The sequence below is a fragment of the Parambassis ranga genome, chromosome 22 (assembly GCF_900634625.1).
Source record: "Parambassis ranga chromosome 22, fParRan2.1, whole genome shotgun sequence".
Classification (NCBI taxonomy): domain Eukaryota; kingdom Metazoa; phylum Chordata; class Actinopteri; family Ambassidae; genus Parambassis; species Parambassis ranga.
In genome coordinates this window covers 694,903-716,630 of record NC_041042.1, presented here as the reverse complement: position 1 = coordinate 716,630, position 21,728 = coordinate 694,903, and the positions used below count along the sequence as shown (strand labels likewise).

At 52.4% G+C, this 21,728-nt stretch overlaps 1 protein-coding gene across 1 annotated transcript in view; it reads right to left on the bottom strand.

Annotated features, from left to right (window-relative positions):
• Positions 1 to 21,728, bottom strand: part of LOC114427751 (A-kinase anchor protein 6-like) — a 74,557-nt gene that overhangs the window by 43,150 nt on the left and 9,679 nt on the right. Inside the window, exons 5-14 of the mRNA XM_028395965.1 lie at positions 19,716 to 19,825; positions 19,498 to 19,639; positions 18,559 to 19,134; positions 18,129 to 18,479; positions 17,568 to 17,708; positions 17,349 to 17,495; positions 17,043 to 17,279; positions 7,152 to 7,274; positions 1,984 to 2,080; positions 236 to 429 (exon numbers count right to left, since the gene is read on the bottom strand). Of these exons, the coding sequence (XP_028251766.1) occupies positions 236 to 429; positions 1,984 to 2,080; positions 7,152 to 7,274; positions 17,043 to 17,279; positions 17,349 to 17,495; positions 17,568 to 17,708; positions 18,129 to 18,479; positions 18,559 to 19,134; positions 19,498 to 19,639; positions 19,716 to 19,825 (2,118 nt within the window). The remainder of the gene's footprint in view (positions 1 to 235; positions 430 to 1,983; positions 2,081 to 7,151; positions 7,275 to 17,042; positions 17,280 to 17,348; positions 17,496 to 17,567; positions 17,709 to 18,128; positions 18,480 to 18,558; positions 19,135 to 19,497; positions 19,640 to 19,715; positions 19,826 to 21,728) is intronic.

Here is a 21,728-nt window from a genome sequence, read left to right as displayed (position 1 = left end):
GTGTGTGTGTCTGTGTGTGTGTCTGTGTGTGTCTGTCTGTGTGTGTGTGTGTGTCTGTGTCTGTGTGTGTGTCTGTGTGTGTCTGTGTGTGTGTGTCTGTGTGTCTGTGTGTGTCTGTGTGTGTGTGACTGACAGGGATCTCTGGGATCGTGGAGGAAATGGAGGAATAAGAACCAACAGAAAACAGATGAGCAGCTTTAAACACTAAATAAAAAACATCACTCCTTCTTTTTACCTTGAGGCTCTCTGGAGGCAGCTGATTGGCCGACGGGTTGCTCGGGGCTGTGAAGGGCTCATGTGACTGGCTAGTGTAGAAGAGGCGGGCCTGGACGCAGCGCAGGGCGCGGAGCATCCAGCCATGTTGGCGCCGGATCTGCCGCTGGAGCTGATCCCATTGGCTGGAGACCATATGGAGGATATCCTTCAGAGCTGGAGGGTGAGAGGGGGAGGCACGGGGTGTCAAGTAGGGGGGACGCAGAGACGTTCAGGTACAGCTAGCCTGCTAACATAAACGCTGCAAAGCTAATGTGGCTAACGAATGAGTTCCATTAGTCCCTCAGCACAGAGGCAGGCAGCCAGCGAGCATTGATCTGACTGCTGATCATCAGCTGATCATCCACTCATACTGTTAGCCAGATAGCTGTAGCTTAGCTAGAGACATGAGCAGAGCTGCAGCTGAGGACTGTCCCTCTGTCTGTCCCTCTCTCCGTCCCTCTGTCTGTCCTGCTGCAAAGATGAAACATTCCACCAGCGTCCACGCTGCCAGCTGTCCCTCTCTCCATCCCTTTGTCTGTCCCTCTCTCCGTCCCTCTGTCTGTCCCTCTCCGTCCTTGTCTCCCTCCTCTGTCCTTCTCCATCCCTTTGTCTGTCCCTCTCTCTAGCCCTGTCTGTCCCTCCGTCTGTCCCTCTCTCTCCGTCCCTCTCTTCATCCCTTTGTCTGTCCTTCTGTCTGTCCCTCTGTCCATCCCTTTGTCTGTCCCTCTGTCTGTCCCTCTCTCCATCCCTTTGTCTGTCCTCTCTCCGTCCCTCTCTCCTGTCCCTGTCTGTCCTGCTGCAAAGACACATTCACCAGCGTCCACGCTGCCAGCTGTCCCTCTCTTCATCCCTTTGTCTGTCCCTCTCTCCGTCCCTTTGTCTGTCCCTCTCTCCATCCCTTTGTCTGTCCCTCTCTCCATCCCTTTGTCTGTCCATCTCTCCGTCCCTCTCTCCATCCCTTTGTCTGTCCCTCTCTCTGTCCCTTTGTCTGTCCCTCTCTCCGTCCCTCTCTCCATCCCTTTGTCTGTCCCTCTCTCCGTCCCTCTCTCCATCCCTTTGTCTGTCCCTCTCTCCATCCCTTTGCCTGTTCCTCTCTCCGTCCCTCTCTCCATCCCTTTGTCTGTCCCTCTCTCAGTCCCTCTGTCTGTCCCTCTCTCCGTCCCTCTCTCCATCCCTCTGTCTGTCACTCTGTCCCTCTCTCCATCCCTTTGTCCGTCCCTCTGTCTGTCCCTCTCTCCATCCCTCTGTCTGTCCCTCTCTCCATCCCTTTGTCTGTCCCTCTCCATCCCTTTGTCTGTCCCTCTCTCCATCCCTCTCTCCATCCCTTTGTCTGTCCCTCTCTCCATCCCTTTGTCTGTCCCTCTCTCCATCCCTCTCTCCATCCCTTTGTCTGTCCCTCTCTCCGTCCCTCTGTCTGTCACTCTGTCCCTCTCTCCATCCCTTTGTCTGTCCCTCTCTCCATCCCTCTCTCCATCCCTTTGTCTGTCCCTCTCTCCGTCCCTCTGTCTGTCACTCTGTCCCTCTCTCCATCCCTTTGTCTGTCCCTCTGTCCCTCTCTGTCTCTCATTGTCTGTCTTTCGGATACATTCATATGAGTTCTGCTCCCTGAAGGTCACTCTGTTAATCCAAATATTAATAATGAATGTACAGGGGATATATTACAGCCCCCTGTGTGTATGAGTGTGTGTGTCACTGTGTGTGTGTGTGTGTGTCACTGTGTGTGTGTACCTGACTGGTGGGAGGTGATGACGGTGAGCAGCTCTTTGCCTTCTTCCATGATGTTTTCCTTCAGAGTGCTGCGACTGTCCACGTTCAGCTTGAAGCTCTGCACAGACACACACACACAGAGACACACACACAGACACACACACACAGAGACACACACAGACATCATCAGTATCCACATGTTTTTCCTGTTTATGGGTTTGTTGTGCTGGCAGACGTCCGCTTTCTTATGATAGAATAAACGATGTTTTAAGGAGGCTGTGACTCCACTTTGATGTGGAGAGGAAGGAGCAGCGTGGAGCGGTTAATGTGAGCAGCAGCAGCAGAGAGGAGATCAAACAGACAGAGGCAGCAGATACCGACGGATGACAAAAGCACAGGGACGGACGGACAGACGGATGGAGGCGCAGAGCAGCCTGAGGCGCTGTTAGAAAACACTCCAGTCAGGGCTCTGAGCACCATTACAGCCTTTTCTGATCTGTGTGTGTCTGTGTGTGTGTGTGTGTGTGTGTGGGGGGGGGGGGTCTCAAGGTGCTAAGGCATCAAGACTAAACCACTTCTGACATCCTGCTGTGCTGCAATGGGAAATGCTGCACACACACATTCACACAGTGAACACCCTCTGCTGTGTGTGTCTCTGTGTGTGTGTGTGTGTGTGTGTGTGTGTGTGTGAGTCTGTGTGTCTGTGTGTGTGTCTGTGTGTGTGTGTCTTTGTCTCTGTGTGTGTCTGTGTGTGTGAGTCTGTGTGTTTGTGTGTGTGTGTGTGAGTCTGTGTGTCTGTGTGTGTGTGTGTGTCTCTGTGTGTGTGTGTCTTTGTGTCTGTGTGTGTCTCTGTGTGTGTCTCTGTGTGTGTGTGTCTTTGTGTCTGTGTGTGTGTCTCTGTGTGTGTGTGTCTTTGTCTCTGTGTGTGTCTGTGTGTGTGAGTCTGTGTGTTTGTGTGTGTGTGTGTCTGTGTGTGTGTGTGTCTGTGTGTGTGTGTGTCTGTGTGTGTGTGTGTGTCTCTGTGTGTGAGTCTGTGTGTCTGTGTGTGTGTCTGTGTGTGTGTCTGTGTGTGTTGTGATCACTGCACAGAGTGTGTTCATAAATGCCTGACACATGCTGACAGACAGACGTCCACCAACATGGAGGAAAACAAACGGTTGCTGGTGGAGCAGTGGTGTCTCCACGCTCCTCTGTCCTCAGTGAGGGATAGACAGGCGGTGGCATCTGTCAAACCATGACAAGGTCAGGCCTCCACACCGCCAATATTTATGGAGCGGGAGACACAGCGTGGAGACGGATGGACGAGGCGGGACTGTTGTCCTGCTTTAAATCATCAGACGGGTCTGTTCTGTTCCTGAGAGGAGCCGAGCCTCAAACTGAACTCTTCTGACGAACAGCTGTGGACTCAACAGGCTGGACAGCAGAAGAAGAAGAGTCAAACACTGCAGTTCCTCCAGTGTCCACCAGAGGCTGGACTCCATGATGGAGTCACTGTGAGCAGCAGTCACATGACCAACACTCAGAGAGTCTCTGTCTGACCTGCAGCTGATCTGTGTCACACACTCTGACTGCAGACAGGACGGAGCTGACCAATCAGAGCACTCTGACTGATCATGTGACCGGAGCTGCTGCTGGATGACTGGTTATTGCTGGATGAACAGGTTGTCAGCTCGTTGACTGCCTGCTGATAAGGCTGATCTTCCCTGAAGGACGCAGCCGGGAACTCTTTTATTTTGGCGTCTAGAAGTTTAGCTCGGCTGCTCCGTCTCTGTCACACACACACACGCACGCACGCACGCACACACACACACACACACACACACACACACACACACACACACACACACACACACACACACACACACACACACACACACACACCACACACACACACACACACTGTCTCTATCTGCTTCACACACATTCATAAATACATACACACAGAGTGTTATTGCCGCTGTCTGATGTGCATAAAGGCAGCGCTGCTCTGCATGCCTTATCACGGGGTGATTGATGGCTGGCTGTTCTACTCTTATCGATTCTATGCTCTCCATATATTAAATGGAGGAAACTGAGCCGAATTGCAGGCGCTGAAATACGATCGCTCTCCGATAGCCCGGCTAATCTGCGCAGCCTAATTCATTCCTAACATGGGCCGGCCCTATCCCGCAGACGCAGACCGCCACGCTGCGTCTCTGCCGCACTGATAGATGTATTTTATGTTTATTAGCTGTGAGGTATTTCACCGCCTTATCTGTAAATGAAGTGGGGCCGAGCGGCGGCCGAGTCTGTAAAATGACTCAATCAGCCGTGAGACTTGCAGTAATTTACGGCGTTTGCAGGGCGGCCATGTTGTATTTGGATAGCGTTGATGTATGGACGTGTGTTTGGAGCGCCGTGCGTGATGTTTCATTGTTTATCTGTGCAGAGTAATGACTGCAGGACGGAGCTTATTCACATTCGATCAGCAGCAGACTCTGTCTTATAACTGCTGTAAATACACGTTCAGACGGAGCTGGAGGGACGTCTGTTCCCGATCAAAATGACTTCCTGTCGGGTGCAGGGTGTGCAGGTCAACCAGCTCTGACGGCTCTTCCTGTTTCGCAGGTTGAGGGTTCAGAGGATTAAAGGTTTGGTTTCATTCAGCCGAGGCTGAAATTAAGCCCGTGAGAGCAGCAGGTGGATTGTGCTGGATCTCTGCAGCTCTGATTAACATACACTCAGAGTGGAGCTGCTTCAAAGGCCGCCTGATCAGATTACCTGTTAGCATTAGCATATTAGCCTGGAGCGCAGGGTAGGACGGCCTCAGACGCCTACCTAATATCATTTAGCTGTTAGCACTGAGCATTAGCGAGGCGCTAAGAGGTGTGCGGTGCCGATACTAAGATGACATTGAGGTTTGACATTGAGACTGATGAGAGTGATCTCACACACACACACACACACACACACACACACACACACACACACGGCTGATGAAACATGATCTGATCAAGCAGTCTTTGTAATAATGATGATCAAATTGTCTTCATTCATACGGAGCCCAGAGAGACGGCAGGTATGACAGGATTCCCTGAGGCTGTGTGTGTCTCTGCTTCTCTGTGTCCTCTCCTCCTCCTTTCCATGTAATTCTGCTTCCTGTCACATGTCTGTGGACACTGCAGACTCCACCGGCTGCCCCTGCCCGGGACCAGCAGCTCTGACTCCTCTCCCTCCATCTGCTGCCCTGAAAGTCCCACAGTGACCTGTGACCTGTGTTATCAGGACAGAACAGGCTGTAACATTGACTGGAAGCTCTGGGCCACACGTGGACAGGACAGTGATCCCCATGAGAACACAGGGCCCAGGAGCCGCGATGGACAGGAGCCCAGTGCACTGTGGGTGTTGAAGTTCTTATTGTTGCTGGTTTGTTTGTCGGCTGTGATCTGGATTGTAGGGTTCTCCGTGTATTGTGGCTCTGTGATTGTAGCTTCTCTGGCTCTCCCTCATGGAGCCACCAGTAGCTGCTGGTAATGGGATTCAAAGGCCTGGATCGCCCATCAGACCCAATCAATAGGCCTTTCATTGGCCGCCATCTCTTAGCGCCTTACAAAGAGCAGCCTGTGTGCGTGTGTGTGTGCGCTAGCATCCTCTTGCCTCACTGATCTCCCCGGGGTTCCGGAAAGACCTACGCTTATTCGAGCCACGCGCCCTAAAACACACATATAAACAAACACACACACACACACACACACACACACGCCAGCTGGAGCAAATATTCAACTGGGAGAACAGCTACTCTCCACCCAGCGCTGCCCTGGAGCTGTGTGTGTGTGTGTTAGAGAAAACAAAGCGAGCGAGGGGAGCAGCCTCCTCCGAGCTGCAGCTAGAGGCCGACATGCTAACACACCGCGGGTCAGTGTGGGCGCCCTGCAGCAGGAAATCATCTTCAGACCGTTGATGATGAAGAAAACGTGCCGATCTCTGCCGGCTACAGGCCCAATGATCACTTTATGGAACGTGATGGATCAGGCCACATTCATTGATCTGTGACATTTGTAAGACGCACATGCTGTTAATGTAGTGACCATCGGCTGGACACCACTGTTGCATTGTGGGATACGGACAGCACTACAATGTGGTGAAGGCTCCATACAGGGCCCAGCCTGTGTCTGAGCTGAGAGTGATGTCTGAACTTCACGATGGTCCTTGAATGCATCGTGTGAAAGTTCTGATATTGCATTAGTGTCTGAGTAGAAGAGTCACACTGACTGATCATGTGACCCTGCTTGGTGCACAAAGGGTTAATCCAGGCAGCAGCTTCTTCTGTAAAAGTTTTGTCTGCAGAGAGAAGCCAGAACCTGACTAATCAACAAAACACACACACACACTAATAACTACAAAGTGCAACTGTGACTATCAACACACACACACACACGCTCAGCTAACATGCTATCACCAGTGTAGCAGTTCAAAGTCCTATTAGCGATGCTTTTTCATCCTCTTTTGCTTTATTTAACAAGACGCGCCAATTAAAGAGCCGGCAATTCTAATTGAAGCTAACCGCCGCTAACATTAGCGCTGCTGGCAACCACAACAAAGCTGACACGTGTAAACAAACGCACACACACACACACACAGCAGAAATAAATACTGTATCTAGATTAGACTGTGTGTGTGTGTGTGTGTGTGTGTGTTCTGAAGGGATGGATATGGAGGAGCTGATTTGGAAATCTGTCTAAGAACATGCAAATGTATGCAAATAGTACCTCTGTGTGTGTGTGTGATGTTTACACTGCATTGTGCATCAGTTGATTTTTACTCTGTGACGTGTGTGTTTATTTATGTCTTGTTCTCTGGAACGCATGCTGCTGTGTGTGTGTGTGTGTGTGTGTGTGTTCATCAGTTAGGTTGTGTGCTGTTGTTTCATGTGTGTGTGATGTTCTAAGGTTTTATTCATCAGTACAGCTGCTGGTGGAACTTTGTGTTTCACTCACTGACATCTCACCTTAACATACAACACACTACAGACATGACAACCCGTGTGTGTGTGTGTGTGTGTGTGTCATGTGGGCACATCCATATGCATGTATGCAAATGTGTGTTCATACAACCATGTGTGTACAGATGTGCAGTCATGTCGTTTTATATTTAAATGTGTGTGAGCTTTGAAAGTGTGTGTGTGTGTGTGTGTGTGTGCGCGCTCTCACCAGGTGTGTGTCCAGGTATGCCCTCAGGCTGTCCAGGTCCTGTCTGGGCTGCGTCCAGTTCTCCGTGCTGTCCAGCGCCTCCTGCAGCCACGAGATGAACCCGTCCAACTGCTGCACGAAACACTGCGGACGAGAGAGGCAGAGGGACACTGAGCACAGAGAGAGAGAGGCAGCAGAGGATTTACTGTGATTTTAAAGAGTGTAAACACCGCTGTGTGTCCAGAGCTGCTGGAGACACATCAAAACACTTCAGAGGACAGACAGAGAACACAGGGTGGAACAGGTGGAGGAAACAGGGAGGAGGAGGAGGAAGGGAGGAAGAGAGGGAGAGGGAGGGAGAGAGGGAGGGAGGAAGAGAGAGGGAGGAGGGAGGAAGAGAGGGAGGGAGAGAGAGAGAGAGAGAGAGAGGAAGAGAGGAAGAGAAGGAGGGAGGGAGAGAGAGAGGGAGAGAGAGAGGGGAGAGAGGGAGAGAAAAGATGTGAAACAACGTGGAAGAGGAGGCAGGAGGACGACAGGTAGAGAGGAGGAGGGGAGCAAACACAAGAGAAAACATTTAAAGACAAAGAGAGAGAGAGAGAGAGGAAGACACTGAAGAAAAGATTAAAAGACTTAAAGAGAGGAGGGGGAGGAAGAGGGGGAGGAGGGGGAGGACTGAGACAAACAGCAGAGGAAAGAAGGAGCAGCTCGTTATTCAGTGGAGAGCTACTGCCATCTACTGGCTGAGAGAAGAACTGAGACTGAAAATCACATCCATGTTTACTTCCACACACACACACACACACACACACACACACACACACACACACGCACAGACACACACACACACACAACACACACACAGATACACACACACACAGACACACACACACACACACACACACACACACACACATTGTGTTGTGATTCTCTGTTTCAGACAACATGAAGCTGCAGATCATCAACAAGACCATCGAACAGGTAGCAGGAGGGTGTGTGTGTGTGTGTGTGTGTGTGTGTGTGTGTGTGTGTGTGTGTGTGTGAGAGAAGCCCCCTCGGCTGACTGAGCTGCAGTATGTTAACACCAACCATGACCCTTCATAAAAACATTGACATGATTCTGTCCATCTCTGAAGTATTGACAGAGTGGAGGAGGAGAAAGAACAGGACCCAGTGAGAGAGGGAGAGAAGAGGAGCAGCCTGAGAAAGGAGTGAACGGAGGAGGAGGAGGAGGATGAAGAGCTGCTGGGTATCGACCTCCCCTCCTCCTCCCCTCCTCTCCTCCCCTCCTCCCCTCCTCCCCTCCTCCCCTCCTCCTCCCCTCCTCCAGGAGGACGCAGCCTGAGATCTTTTACTGGGTATCTGCTGGTGGATTCACGATGACGTCATAAAGGAGAACATCTCATTCAATCATCATCCTCACAGGGTCTCAGCGCCAAGACACCCGTACATGTGTGGCGCCCTCCTGTGGTCACCTGGATGGAGAGCATACAGAGGGCGTGGTCTAAAGTGTCACCATGGTAACCAAGAATGCAGAGTGCAGCGGGATAAAAACCTGGAGAGGTGCTAGCAATTGACTCCTTCTTTCCTTTCCTCTTTCTCCATTTCCATCCTTCCTACATTCCTTTCCTTATTCCCTCTCTTCTTACTTTCCTCCTTCTTCCCTTGCTTGGTTTTGGTTCTCCTCCTTTCTCAGTTAGTCAGGTCTCACCTGACAGAGGTCAGTCACCATCTAATCATCAGCCAGTCAGATCAAAGAGGAAACACAACCAGCTGCTGAGGCAGCTAGCATGTAGCAGCTAGCATGCAGCAGCTAGCATGTAGCAGCTAGCATGTGTGTAGAGGACTGTTGTGTCTCTGTGAGGACAATATGAGCATAAAGACACTTTGACTGAAACAAACTGATCAAAGCAGAAAAGTCTTCATGAAGCAACAGACACAGAACTGACAGCACTTCCTGACTGGACTCTGATTGGACAGAACTGACAGCACTTCCTGACTGGACTCTGATTGGACAGAACTGACAGCACTTCCTGACTGGACTCTGATTGGACAGAACTGACAGCACTTCCTGACTGGACTCTGATTGACAGTGATGTGTGTGTTTGTTCAGTCTGGAATATTTATTTAATAACACTTCAGTGTGTGTGACTAACTTTCCTGAAACTCGTCGGTCGACTCGACGGTCCTTCACATGCTAGCGTTAACCTGCTAGCCATTAGCTGTGTGTGCTAATGAATTGGCTTCAGGCTAGCAGACGCTGAGGTTTGGAAGTGGTTTCACTTTCCTGTGCAGGGTTCCACAAACATTTTGGGGGGATTGAGGTGAGAGGACTAATTTCCACAGCAGGCTCAGAAGTGATTAGGCCGAGTACGTGAACGTGTCACACTGCTGTGACTGAAATGAAAGAACTGGAGGGGAGGAGAGTCTGATGAGAAATTCTGTCCTGTGCAGCCGGACAGGACTGCAGCCGTGCACGCTGCCTCTGCCTCGCTTTTTAATTATCTGTTGGAAAAAAAATCACTCATTTATGATCCATGAAATTCTACATATTTATACCTGCGCTTGCTGTCTGATAATTTTCTCATTTCCAAAGTAAAGGCAGCGGAGTCAGGGCTTACTCTGATGGAGACGGCTGCTGCTCACAGACCCACAGAGAACCAGACCAACCACTCCGTCCTCCTTCCGCTGTCTCCACTGCAACAACGGTCCCAAAAACATCCCTCAGAACTGATTCCTCACATTTGAGTCTCTGCAGCATGAAGCCCTCCACACACACACACACAGACACACACACACACACACACACAGACACACACACACACAGACACAGACACAGACACACACACACACACTCCGTCCTGTCTGCAGGCAGAGTGTGTGTGCAGAATCACTCAGGTATTCAGACAGAGATCAGCTGCAGGAAGCTGCAGGTCAGACAGAGACTCTCCGAGTGTTGGTCATGTGACTGCTGCTCACAGTGACTCCATCATGGCGTCCAGCTGAGGGGGACAGGACTTCATGTTTGGACTGAGTCTGGTTGGAGTGAACTCTTTGTTTCTGGAGGGTTTAAAGTTTAAAGTGAGTTAGTGATGCGTTCAGGTTCCGGCTGTGATGAGTTGTTGTGGTGATTATTTCAGAGAACTAAACGTTGCTCGTGATGCATTTAAGGACCATCAGAAAAATAGAAAATCGGGTGTTTGTCTTCTTTGTGTGCTGACATGTGTGGGTGTGAGGCAGGACAACAGAACGCCTCCACCTGCTCCGCCGCTGTCTTTCTGTCTGAACATCCAGCTGTACCTTTACCTCCATCTCAAACTGTTTATCTAAAGAAAAGCAGAGGCAGCCCCCGCCCCCTCCCCCCGCCCTCCTGCTGGGCCAATCAGACAATTGTTGATGTGAGTCTGTTGTCTGTCTGTCTCCCACTGCTCGCAGATAGGCCGGCGTGCCGCAGAGCCTCCACACACACAGACGCCTCACAGCGAGGCCGCCGCCGCCGGCCCAGACAGCACATACCATGTGATCACATGACCCGTAGGACACTTATCTCACTGATGGACTGCCTCTCCGTCAGCTGTTAGCCGTGTTTTCAGGAATTGTGGTGCGCTGCAGGCGTCACGACCAAAACAGCGCAATTAAAGAGCAGAGAGTGCACGTTAACACCGCCGCGCTCACAAACTTTCCCCGGACAGGCCGCAGACGGACGTGATGTGGACACAAACCATGCAGGGATCATCTCTGACATCACAAACGACCAGGGGGTCAAGGTCAACACAACAACTCTGATTTATTCATCTTTCCTCCTCTCCTCCTGTGTTGGAGGTGGCAGCCATCTTTCCTCCTCTCCTGTGTTGGAGGCGGCAGCCATCTTTCCTCTCCTCCTGTGTTGGAGGTGGCAGCCATCTTTCCTCCTCTCCTCCTGTGTTGGAGGCGGCAGCCATCTTTCCTCCTCTCCTGTGTAGGAGGCGGCAGCCATCTTTCCTCTCCTCCTGTGTAGGAGGCGGCAGCCATCTTTCCTCTCCTCCTGTGTTGGAGGTGGCAGCCATCTTTCCTCCTCTCCTCCTGTGTTGGAGGCGGCAGCCATCTTTCCTCCTCTCCTGTGTTGGAGGTGGCAGCCATCTTTCCTCCTCTCCTGTGTAGGAGGCGGCAGCCATCTTTCCTCTCCTCCTGTGTTGGAGGCGGCAGCCATCTTTCCTCTCCTCCTGTGTTGGAGGTGGCAGCCATCTTTCCTCTCCTCCTGTGTAGGAGGCGGCAGCCATCTTTCCTCTCCTCCTGTGTTGGAGGCGGCAGCCATCTTTCCTCTCCTCCTGTGTTGGAGGTGGCAGCCATCTTTCCTCCTCTCCTGTGTAGGAGGCGGCAGCCATCTTTCCTCTCCTCCTGTGTAGGAGGCGGCAGCCATCTTTCCTCCTCTCCTGTGTAGGAGGCGGCAGCCATCTTTCCTCTCCTCCTGTGTAGGAGGCGGCAGCCATCTTTCCTCTCCTCCTGTGTTGGAGGTGGCAGCCCTCTTTCCTCCTCTCCTGTGTAGGAGGCGGCAGCCATTTTTCCTCCTCTCCTGTGTAGGAGGTGGCAGCCATCTTTCCTCCTCTCCTCCTGTGTTGGAGGCGGCAGCCATCTTTCCTCTCCTCCTGTGTAGGAGGTGGCAGCCATCTTTCCTCCTCTCCTCCTGTGTTGGAGGCGGCAGCCATCTTTCCTCCTCTCCTCCTGTGTTGGAGGTGGCAGCCATCTTTCCTCCTCTCCTCCTGTGTTGGAGGTGGCAGCCATCTTTCCTCTCCTCCTGTGTTGGTGGTGGCAGCCATCTTTCCTCTCCTCCTGTGTAGGAGGCGGCAGCCATCTTTCCTCCTCTCCTGTGTAGGAGGCGGCAGCCATCTTTCCTCCTCTCCTGTGTTGGAGGTGGCAGCCATCTTTCCTCCTCTCCTCCTGTGTTGGAGGTGGCAGCCATCTTTCCTCTCCTCCTGTGTAGGAGGTGGCAGCCATCTTTCCTCTCCTCCTGTGTTGGAGGCGGCAGCCATCTTTCCTCTCCTCCTGTGTTGGAGGTGGCAGCCATCTTTCCTCTCCTCCTGTGTTGGAGGTGGCAGCCATCTTTCCTCTCCTCCTGTGTTGGAGGTGGCAGCCATCTTTCCTCTCCTCCTGTGTTGGAGGCGGCAGCCATCTTTCCTCTCCTCCTGTGTTGGAGGCGGCAGCCATCTTTCCTCTCCTCCTGTGTTGGAGGTGGCAGCCATCTTTCCTCCTCTCTGGACAGATGACTTCTCATTCTGCTGTGCTGTTTTCAGCGGAGGCAGACCGTCCTCCACAGCCACACTCTGCCTCTCCTCTCTTCACTTCTTCAATTAGGCAGCTCATCCATCGCCATGATTACATGCTGCTAATTAAGCAGCTAATCAGCTAATTACCCAGGAGCAGAGAGGAACAAGAAGTGTGTGTGTGTGTGTGTGTGTGTGTGTGTGTGTGTGTGTGTGTGTGTGTGTAGTCTAAGGTGTAAGACAGCACAGAGTAACTCCTGATATTTTACAGTCAGATATAGAAGAACGCTGAACATTTGTGACAAAATTACCATAAACAGCTAATGTGTGTGTCTGTGTGTGTGCGTGTGTCTGTGTGTGTGTCTGTGTGTGTGCGTGTGTCTGTGTGTGTGTCTGCGTCTGTGTGTGTGTGTCTGCGTCTCTGTGTGTGTCTGTGTGTGTGTGTGTTTTTCTGTGAGTGCGTGTGTCTGTGTGTGTGTGTGTGTGTGTGTCTGTGTGTGTGTCTAGCTGGCAGCTAGCATTGAGCCAGTCAAAGCTGTCATGCCCATAACAGAAGTGGCCTCAAGTGGCCGCTGAAGGAACTGCAGTGTTTGGTGCTTCTTCTTGTGTTTCAGCCCTGCAGGATGCTGATTGGTTGATTCCCACAGACCCCCCTCTTTGATGGTGGTCAGAGCCCCCACAAGGAGCTTCAAAGGTTTGTCCAGCCAACAGCTCTGCTCATGTTTCTCTTCTGGCCGGGCTAGCCGCTTCTACCTGCCTGTCTTTATGCTAAGCTACGCTAAGCAATAGGTCAAAATGCGACAACATGTTTGAGACAACAGACTGGGAGGTGCTCTGTGAGCCGCATGGTGAGGACACTGATGGGCTTACAGGGTGCATCACTGACTACATCAAATGTGTTGACTGCAACGTCACAACAAGGACTTTACATGTTACCCAAACAACAAGCCCTGGGTAACAAAGGACATTAAAGCCATCCTCAATGAGAAGAAGCAGCTTTCAGAGGTGGCAACAGGGAGGAGCTGAGGGCCATTCAGAGAGACCTGAAGGTGAAAACCAGAGAGGAGGAGGAAGGAGGAGGAAGGAGGAGGAACTACAGCAGGAAGCTGGAGTGGAAGCTCCACCACCCACTGGAACACAAACTGGGAGTCACCAGGACCCTGCAGCACAGAGCACAGACTGTACCCACCAGCTCAGAGCAAAAGAAGAAGGAGCAACACCACATCAGGAAGGCCCTGCAGACCTGTGGCTACCCCAACTCATCAAAGCCACAAAAACAAGACCCCCCAACAACAAGAAGAAGGACGACACCAGGCGGAGGAAGAACATCTCCATTCCATATGTGTCAGGAGTATCAGAGAAACTCCGCAGGATCTTCAACAACCATGACATCCCGGTCCATTTCAAACCTATGACAACACTGAGACAGAGACTGGTTCACCTGAAGGATCAGACTCCCAGGGAGAAACACAGCAATGTGATATATGCAGTCCAGTGCAGTGAGGAATGCTCTGATCTGTACATTGGAGAAACTGAACAACCACTCCACAGAAGAATGGCTCAGCACAGGAGAGCCACCTCCTCAGGACAAGACTCAGCTGTTCACCTCCACCTCAGAGACAGAGGACACTCCTTTGAGGACAACAATGTCCACATCCTAGACAGAGAGGACAGATGGTCTAAAGAGGAGTCAGGAAGCATCTATGTGAAGCTGGAAGAACCTTCCCTTAACAGAGGTGGAGGCCTCAGACATCATCTTTCCACCACATACAATGCAGCTTCCATCCATTCCCAGGAAGTTTGCACAGACTCACAGTAAGAACAAAGGGCTGTCCACCAGTCCCCCTCCGGCAGTTTCATAATCGTTACCCAGTCGTTAGACACACCTGGCCCAGTCAGCCAGAACATCACAGGTAACCATGGAAACATTTAGTGCTGTTATTTGTAAGGTTGACCCAGACCCACCCACTGAGGTCTGTGACCACATATAAACCATGTTTCCCACCAACAGTTAGAACTGATGAAGCTCCCCTCCCCCCTCTTGATGCCTCCATCACCTACAATGGCCCCACACCCCCACTTCCAATCACCTCCTCTGACGGCCCTCTTCTGTCTGTGCACTCCCCTCCTCCACACTCTCAGTCTTCACACCTCTCCAGGTTAGAAGACAGCTGAGCAAACTCCCCACCAGCAAGGCTGCTGGACCTGATGGTGTTAGCCCTCGGGTCCTCAAAGACTGTGCTGACCAGCTCTGTGGAGTGCTTCACCGGGTCTTCACCATAAGCCTGAGTCTCCAGAGGGTCCCTGTGCTGTGGAAGACGTCCTGCATAAGACGCCACGGCCCAGTGGTTCTTCAGACTACCGACCAGTGGCACTGACGTCACACATCATGAAGACCCTGGAGAGACTCAATCTGGAACAGCTCCAGCCTACTGTTAGGCCTCACCTGGACCATCTCCAGTTCGCCTACCAGCTCTAGCTGGGAGTGGAGGATGCCATCATCTACCTGCTGAACACGCCAGCGAGCACTGTGAGAGTCATGTTTTTCTCCAGTGCCTTCAACACCATCAAGCCGGCTCTCCTGGGTGAGAAACTGACAGCGCTGCAGGTAGAGCCCCCCTTGTGTCATGGATTGTGGACTATCTAACTGGTAGACCACAGTATGTGTGTTTGTCTGACACAGTGGTCAGCAGCACCGGGCCCCACAGGGACAGTCCTCTCTCCCTTCCTCTTCACGCTCTCCACCTCTGACTTCAGCTACCACACAGAGGTCCTTCCTTCCTGTGGCCATCAAACTGAACTCCTCCCTCTGAGATCAGGTCTAACACACGGTCTTGTAATTATTTCCATATATGATCAGTCTTCACTTCCTGGAGTTTACTTGAATGTTTATTAATGTTTAGAATTTATTAGGTTTTATTTTTATTCTACTCTTACTACTTTACCTTAGTTTATATTTCTAACCTGTTTCTGAGTGGATCAATGAAGTGATTCTGATTCTGATTCTGAATGTATGAATATGTCCACAGCAGAGAGGGACAACTGGAGACAGCGCTAACATTTCATCAGTCAGATCAGCATGAATGAATATTAATATGGCCGCTCTGCTGTGGGAATGTGGAGGACAGGTTTATCTGGAGGCCGGCTCGCCGACCTTCCGGGTCACCGCTCGGCCCCCCCCCCCAGCCTGTGATTGACAGATTGATCCGACTTCTGTCTGATAAGCTGAAGTTCATAGATGAAGGGACAGCAGGAAATCTGAGGGAGGAACGAAGGCAGCAAACGGAGAAGAGCTGAATCTCAGACTCGGTGACGCGGCTCGTCCACGGCTCGGATCAGACCAGCAGTCCTGAGAGGAGCAGACCCCCCCAGCTATTGACATTTTGCCATATTCAATATGACAGATATGACTGATTAGTGCACCGGGCAGCCTCATCAATAATCTGCCTGCCAATCAAACGTGACCTTTGGAGTCAAGGTGATGAATTAACGGGACACGGGATGATCCGACAGCGGCCCTCTAATCCATCACGGCCGGGCTGCGGTGGTTCGGGTTGGACTCGCTGCCCCTCATCAGAATAAGAGTACAGCGATTGATCAAGTTTCACGACCAAAGACGCGACCAAAAAGGACAGTCCTTAACCCGAGACACCGGAGACACCTGAGACAGTGGAGGCACCTGAGACAGTGGAGGCACCTGAGACAGCTGAGACAACTCAGACACCTGAGACACCGGAGACACCTGAGACACCGTAGACACCTGAGACAGTGGAGGCACCTGAGACAGTGGAGGCACCTGAGACAGTGGAGGCACCTGAGACAGTGGAGGCACCTGAGACAGTGGAGGCACCTGAGACAGCTGAGACACCTGAGACATCTGAGACACCCTAGACATCTGAGACACCTGAGACAGTGGAGGCACCTGAGACAGCTGAGACAACTCAGACACCTGAGACATCTGAGACACCTGAGACATCTGAGACACCTGAGACATCTGAGACACCTGAGACATCTGAGACACTGGAGGCACCTGAGACAGCTGAGACAACTCAGACACCTGAGACATCTGAGACACCTGAGACACCGGAGACAGCTGAGACAACTCGGATACCTGAGACACCAGAGACAACTCAGACAACGGAGACATCTGAGACACCGGAGACAACTCAGACACCTGAGACAGCGGAGGCACCTGAGACAGCGGAGACACCTGAGACAACTCGGATACCTGAGACACCAGAGACACGTGAGACACCGGAGACAACTCAGACACCTGAGACAGTGAAGACACCTGAGACAGCGGCGGCACCTGAGACAGCGGAGACAACTCAGACACCTGAGACAGTGAAGACACCTGAGACAGCGGCGGCACCTGAGACAGCGGAGACAACTCAGACACCTGAGACAGCAGAGACACCCCAGGCACCTGAGACACCTGAGACAGCGGAGACCACTCAGACACCGGAGACACCAGAGACACCTGAGACAACTCAGACACCGGAGACACCTGAGACAACTCAGACACCTGAGACACCGGAGACACCTGAGACAGAGACATTCAGCTTAGCAGTACAAACATCACAGCGTACAGCGACCGCCACATCTCACAGGCGTCCATGTCTGTCCAGAGTCATCACAGACTTTGACGTGCAGGGATCCAGCAGAGAGAACGTACCTCGATTTTTGTCCACATGTCTTTGTCCTGACCCTGGACGTCCTCTAGTAGCCGTTGGACCAGAGACGCACAGTGCTGCCCGTTCACCTGCAGCCGGCGGTCCGCAGACCTCCTCCCCTCATCCTCAGACTGCAGGTCACTTAGCGGACCGGACTCGATGCTGTCGTCCAGCGAGGGCGCCACGTCGCTGGAGGAGGAGGGGCTGAAGCGGCGGAGCGGGTTCCGCCTGCGGGGAAGCTGCAACAGAGAACGTCCTGAGAACACTCTCACACACTCATGGAGTCAAAGCAGAAGAACCTGTCATACCATCAGTAGCAGAGGAGAGGCGCCGTCCTCCCCACCCTCCCCCATGGCGCTGACGCTGTCCTCCGCCGGCTCCCAGTCCACGCTGAGTTCAGTCAGATCCCAGTCGTCCACGTCCTGCAAAGCCTCCTGGGAGGAGTCACTGGGCCTCTGCAGGTACAAGATCAACAAACCGTCAGAGGCGCACAGGGTTACCGACACAGCTGGTGTCTGTGGACTGACCAACACGATGGACTGGGTCAGGCTCTCAAGCTTCAGGGTCAGCGCCTCCGTCTGACGGAGCTGAGCCGGCAGAGCCAGGAACTCCTCCGAGCCGAACCAGTGCTCCCGCTCAGGGCTGGACTTCAAAGAAACCCGCGCCCCCTGCAGGACATAGGCAGGAAATAAGGAAGTAAACACTTCATATCCAAACACACACACACACACTGTCACACACAGACACACACACTCACACACACACAGAGACACACACTGTCACAAACACACACACACACACAGTCACACACAGACACACACTCTCTCACACACACACAGACACACACACACACACACACACACTGTCACACACAGACACACAGACACACACTCTCTCACACACACACAGACACACACACACACTCACACACACACACACACTTTCTCACACACTCTCACACTCTCTCACACACAGACACACACACAGACACACACACTCTCTCACACACAGACACACACACTCTCTCACACACAGGTTTGTTACATTCAGAGCAAATGCCACAAATACCAAACACACAGGTCTTTCACCTTCTGCCCCTGGCCCTTCACAACCCAGACTGCCGTCCTGCCGGGAGGCGGTCGGGGGTCCGACTCCTCTCCGGATGCCTCCAGGTCTGAGGAGAGGAGCGGCTCCCTCAGGGGGGAGGGCAGGGAGGAGTCCGAGTCCCCCTCGCTGTGTGAGTGTGTCTCCTTCTGCCTCCTCTCCATTTGGCTTGAAATCTCATCCTGAAGCTTCGCGCCCTGCGGAGGCAGGGGGGCGCCGGCAGGCGGCCTGGCCCCAGACGAGCTCCTCTGGCGGGGCTGCAGCCTCTGGGCGCCCCCCTCTGAACGTCCTCTGTGTCTCACGCGCCTTCTCTGGAGGTTTCGTCCGTTCGTGACCTGCTGAAGTGAAACTTGTGTTTAAACATGAAAGCAGCGTTTCAGGAGCCTCTCTGCCATTAAAGTCAGGAGGACCTACCTGCAGGCACTCGCAGGACTGAGAGACATTTTCAGGATACACTGAGTCCAGTTCCAACCAGAACTTGGATCTGTCTGGGGGATCCATGAGAGAGGGGGTGCTGCGGCTCAGCTCAGCCAGGAACTGGAGCCCTGGTGGCGGGCTAACTGTGTCCAGATCTCCACTGGAGTCCTTCACTGCGTCTGAAAACAGAGCGGCTCTCTTGGGAAGTGACGGCTGGGAGGGGGACACCTCGGTGCTGAGGCTCGCTCCCTGCAGGGGGCGCTTCACACTTTCACTGTGGATTGTGGGTAATGTGGACTTGTGGTCTGCTGAGTCCGGTAACAGTTCAGGTAACGTGTTGTGGAGTTTGTGGTTGGACGGACCAGACCCTTCGTCTTCCTCCACCTGCGGTTGGAGCTCCGGGGACACGTCCTCGCCTCTGGAGGGGGGTTCCCGGGCCTCAGGCTCGTCACCGGGACTGTAGTCACTCAGTTCAAAGGCGGTGATGCCGCAGTCCAGAGAGAAGTAGTCCTGACTGCAGCGAATAGTCAGCTGACCGCAGTCGTCGACCTCGGTCAGAGCGTCCAGACGAGTCTGCAGAGGACAGTCATCACTGCACTGACCACAATCCAGATGAGGTACAGCGAGCTAACTGCATGTGACCAACACGGCTATCGTTAGCCACACTAGCTTTACTGTCACATTTTAGTGTAGGCCAAAGTCCCTGGGTTGGACAGAGGACATCAGTTCGATGGTAAGGTAATGATGGAAGGCTAGCTAAGAACAGTATGTTGCAAGCTAGCTACTTTAGCTCAGGGTGATAATATTAATGAGCAATGAAGCTAGGCTCATTCAGCTAGCTGTAACTTATCCATAAAATGCTACGTACTAACATTAGCTCCTAGCTAACTGCCCAGGTCAGACTCAGCGTGGTGGACTCTGGAGGTCAGGACCCACCTGGTGCTGGTCCTGGCTGAAGGCCTGCAGGATGTCAGTCTGCCGGGTGAAGTTTCCGTTGGAGTCCTGCAGGCCCTGCAGCAGGCGCTCCTTCAGGACCAGGACTGAGACTCTGAGCTGGTGCCACAGCAGCTGAACCGTCCTGACGCACAACAACACACAGCAGTTTATAACAACAACAAACAGACACACAACTCCTCCCAGCAGTCCAGGCTCACCTGATGTCAACAATGATGTTCACCGAGTAGGACAGAAGTTTCAGGGAGAACTCGGTCTCCAGCAGGGCGTGGATCTGCTCCACGTGGTCCGAGATGTCCTCACAGATGTCCTGAAGACAGACACACACATCACAACGCACATCAGCCGCAGCGCAGTGTACAAACCAGAACTGTGGAGACACTTCCACTTATAACCATGAGTCAGCTTCATGTGACAGATCACACACACAGACACACACACACAAAAACATACAGACACACAGACACACACACACAGACCCACACAGACACACACAAAAACATACAGACACACAGACACAAAAACATACAGAGACACACACAGACACAGACACACACAAACATACAGAGAGAGACACACACACAAACACAAAAACATACAGAGACACACAAAAACACACAGACACACACAAAAACATACAGACACACACAGGCGCACACACACACACACAGAGACACACACACAGACACACACACAAACAAAAACATACAGAGACACACACACAGACATAGACACAGACACAGATATAAACACACACACACACACACACACACACAGATATGAACACACACACACACACACACAGATATAAACACACACACACACAGATATAAACACAGACACACACAGACACACACACACACACACGGGTGGACCTGGTGAAGCTTCATGAAGCTCTCAGGCTGCAGGGTTGAATCAGGTTCAGGTTTAAATTTGGACCCCTGTAGGGGGGCAGGGACCGGGCTTTGAACCCTCCACAGATACCTTACATCCACCTCTGGCTCTGCTGAGTCACCGCGCTGCCGCCTGGCGACACAGCGCCGCCCCCTCTGTGGGAATGTAGGTCACACACGCTGCCAGCAGTGAGCTCCAAAATAAAATGTGTCACTACTGTACGGGCGGCGGCACGGAGCCACGCGGCGGGAACTTCCTGTTTCCAGGGCGCCCGAATGTCCGACAGATTTTGGTCTTTGAAAATATGTTATATATGTTTTTGTCTGGCTTGTGTATTAGCATTTGAAAGCTGTGTGTAAATTATTGAAGCATCTGAAAGACACCGGTGACATTTTCACCACTGTTAGAGCGACATGGCAGCACTTTGATGACGAAACTCTGGATGCTCTGGATTTCTGTGTGTGAGCATTTTTATTTCTAAGAGAACTTCATGTTTAGAACACACACACACACACACAGACACACACACACACACACACACACACAGACACACACACACAGCACACACACACAGACACACACACACACACACAGACACACACACCCCTGACCCTCCAGTCACGTAGTGAAGACATGACCTGTCGATCACAGAGCCCGTTCATCCAGCAGAGCTTCTAATTGCCTAAAATCAATCTGAACCGAGTCGACTCGTGCTTCAGCTCCAATCGCCGCTCGCCCTCATCACTGCTGACATCAAGCTCTTCAGAGCGGCCGCGTTCAAACCGCCTGCGACAGCCTGGCCTCATCCACTCCCATTCCATCTAATAACCTTCAGCTCGTGCGCCGCGGCCCATCAGCGCCGCGTTGTTTTACCTTGGAGATCAAACGCAGCGAGCTGCTGCTCCCCTGGAGTATTCAAATGAAGGCGCTTCAAAGAGCCGCCGCACAAAGACTCCTCACAGCTCTGCTGCTCAGAGGCCGCAGGACGGCTAAACGCCACATGTGAGAAGCTTCTGAGGAGGCTGGACACACTTCTACTGCTAATGTGGAGCTGGAGAACAACCGACCACACCTGAAAGATGGAGCTCGGCGGCAGGCCAGAAGCACCAGGGTCAGAGTCCCCTCGCCTGATCCCCCTCTGTGAGTCCAGTCCCACCTTTCTACACACATGAACAAAGCTGCAGCTCAGACAGCGTTGGTCACGTGACTCCGGTGAGGCCATCACGGCTTCCTGCTCGCTGCCGAGCAGTTTGAACTCAGACATGAATAAAAAGCCACTCAAGCTCAGACTCCTGCACACCATGCATTCCATGACCCTC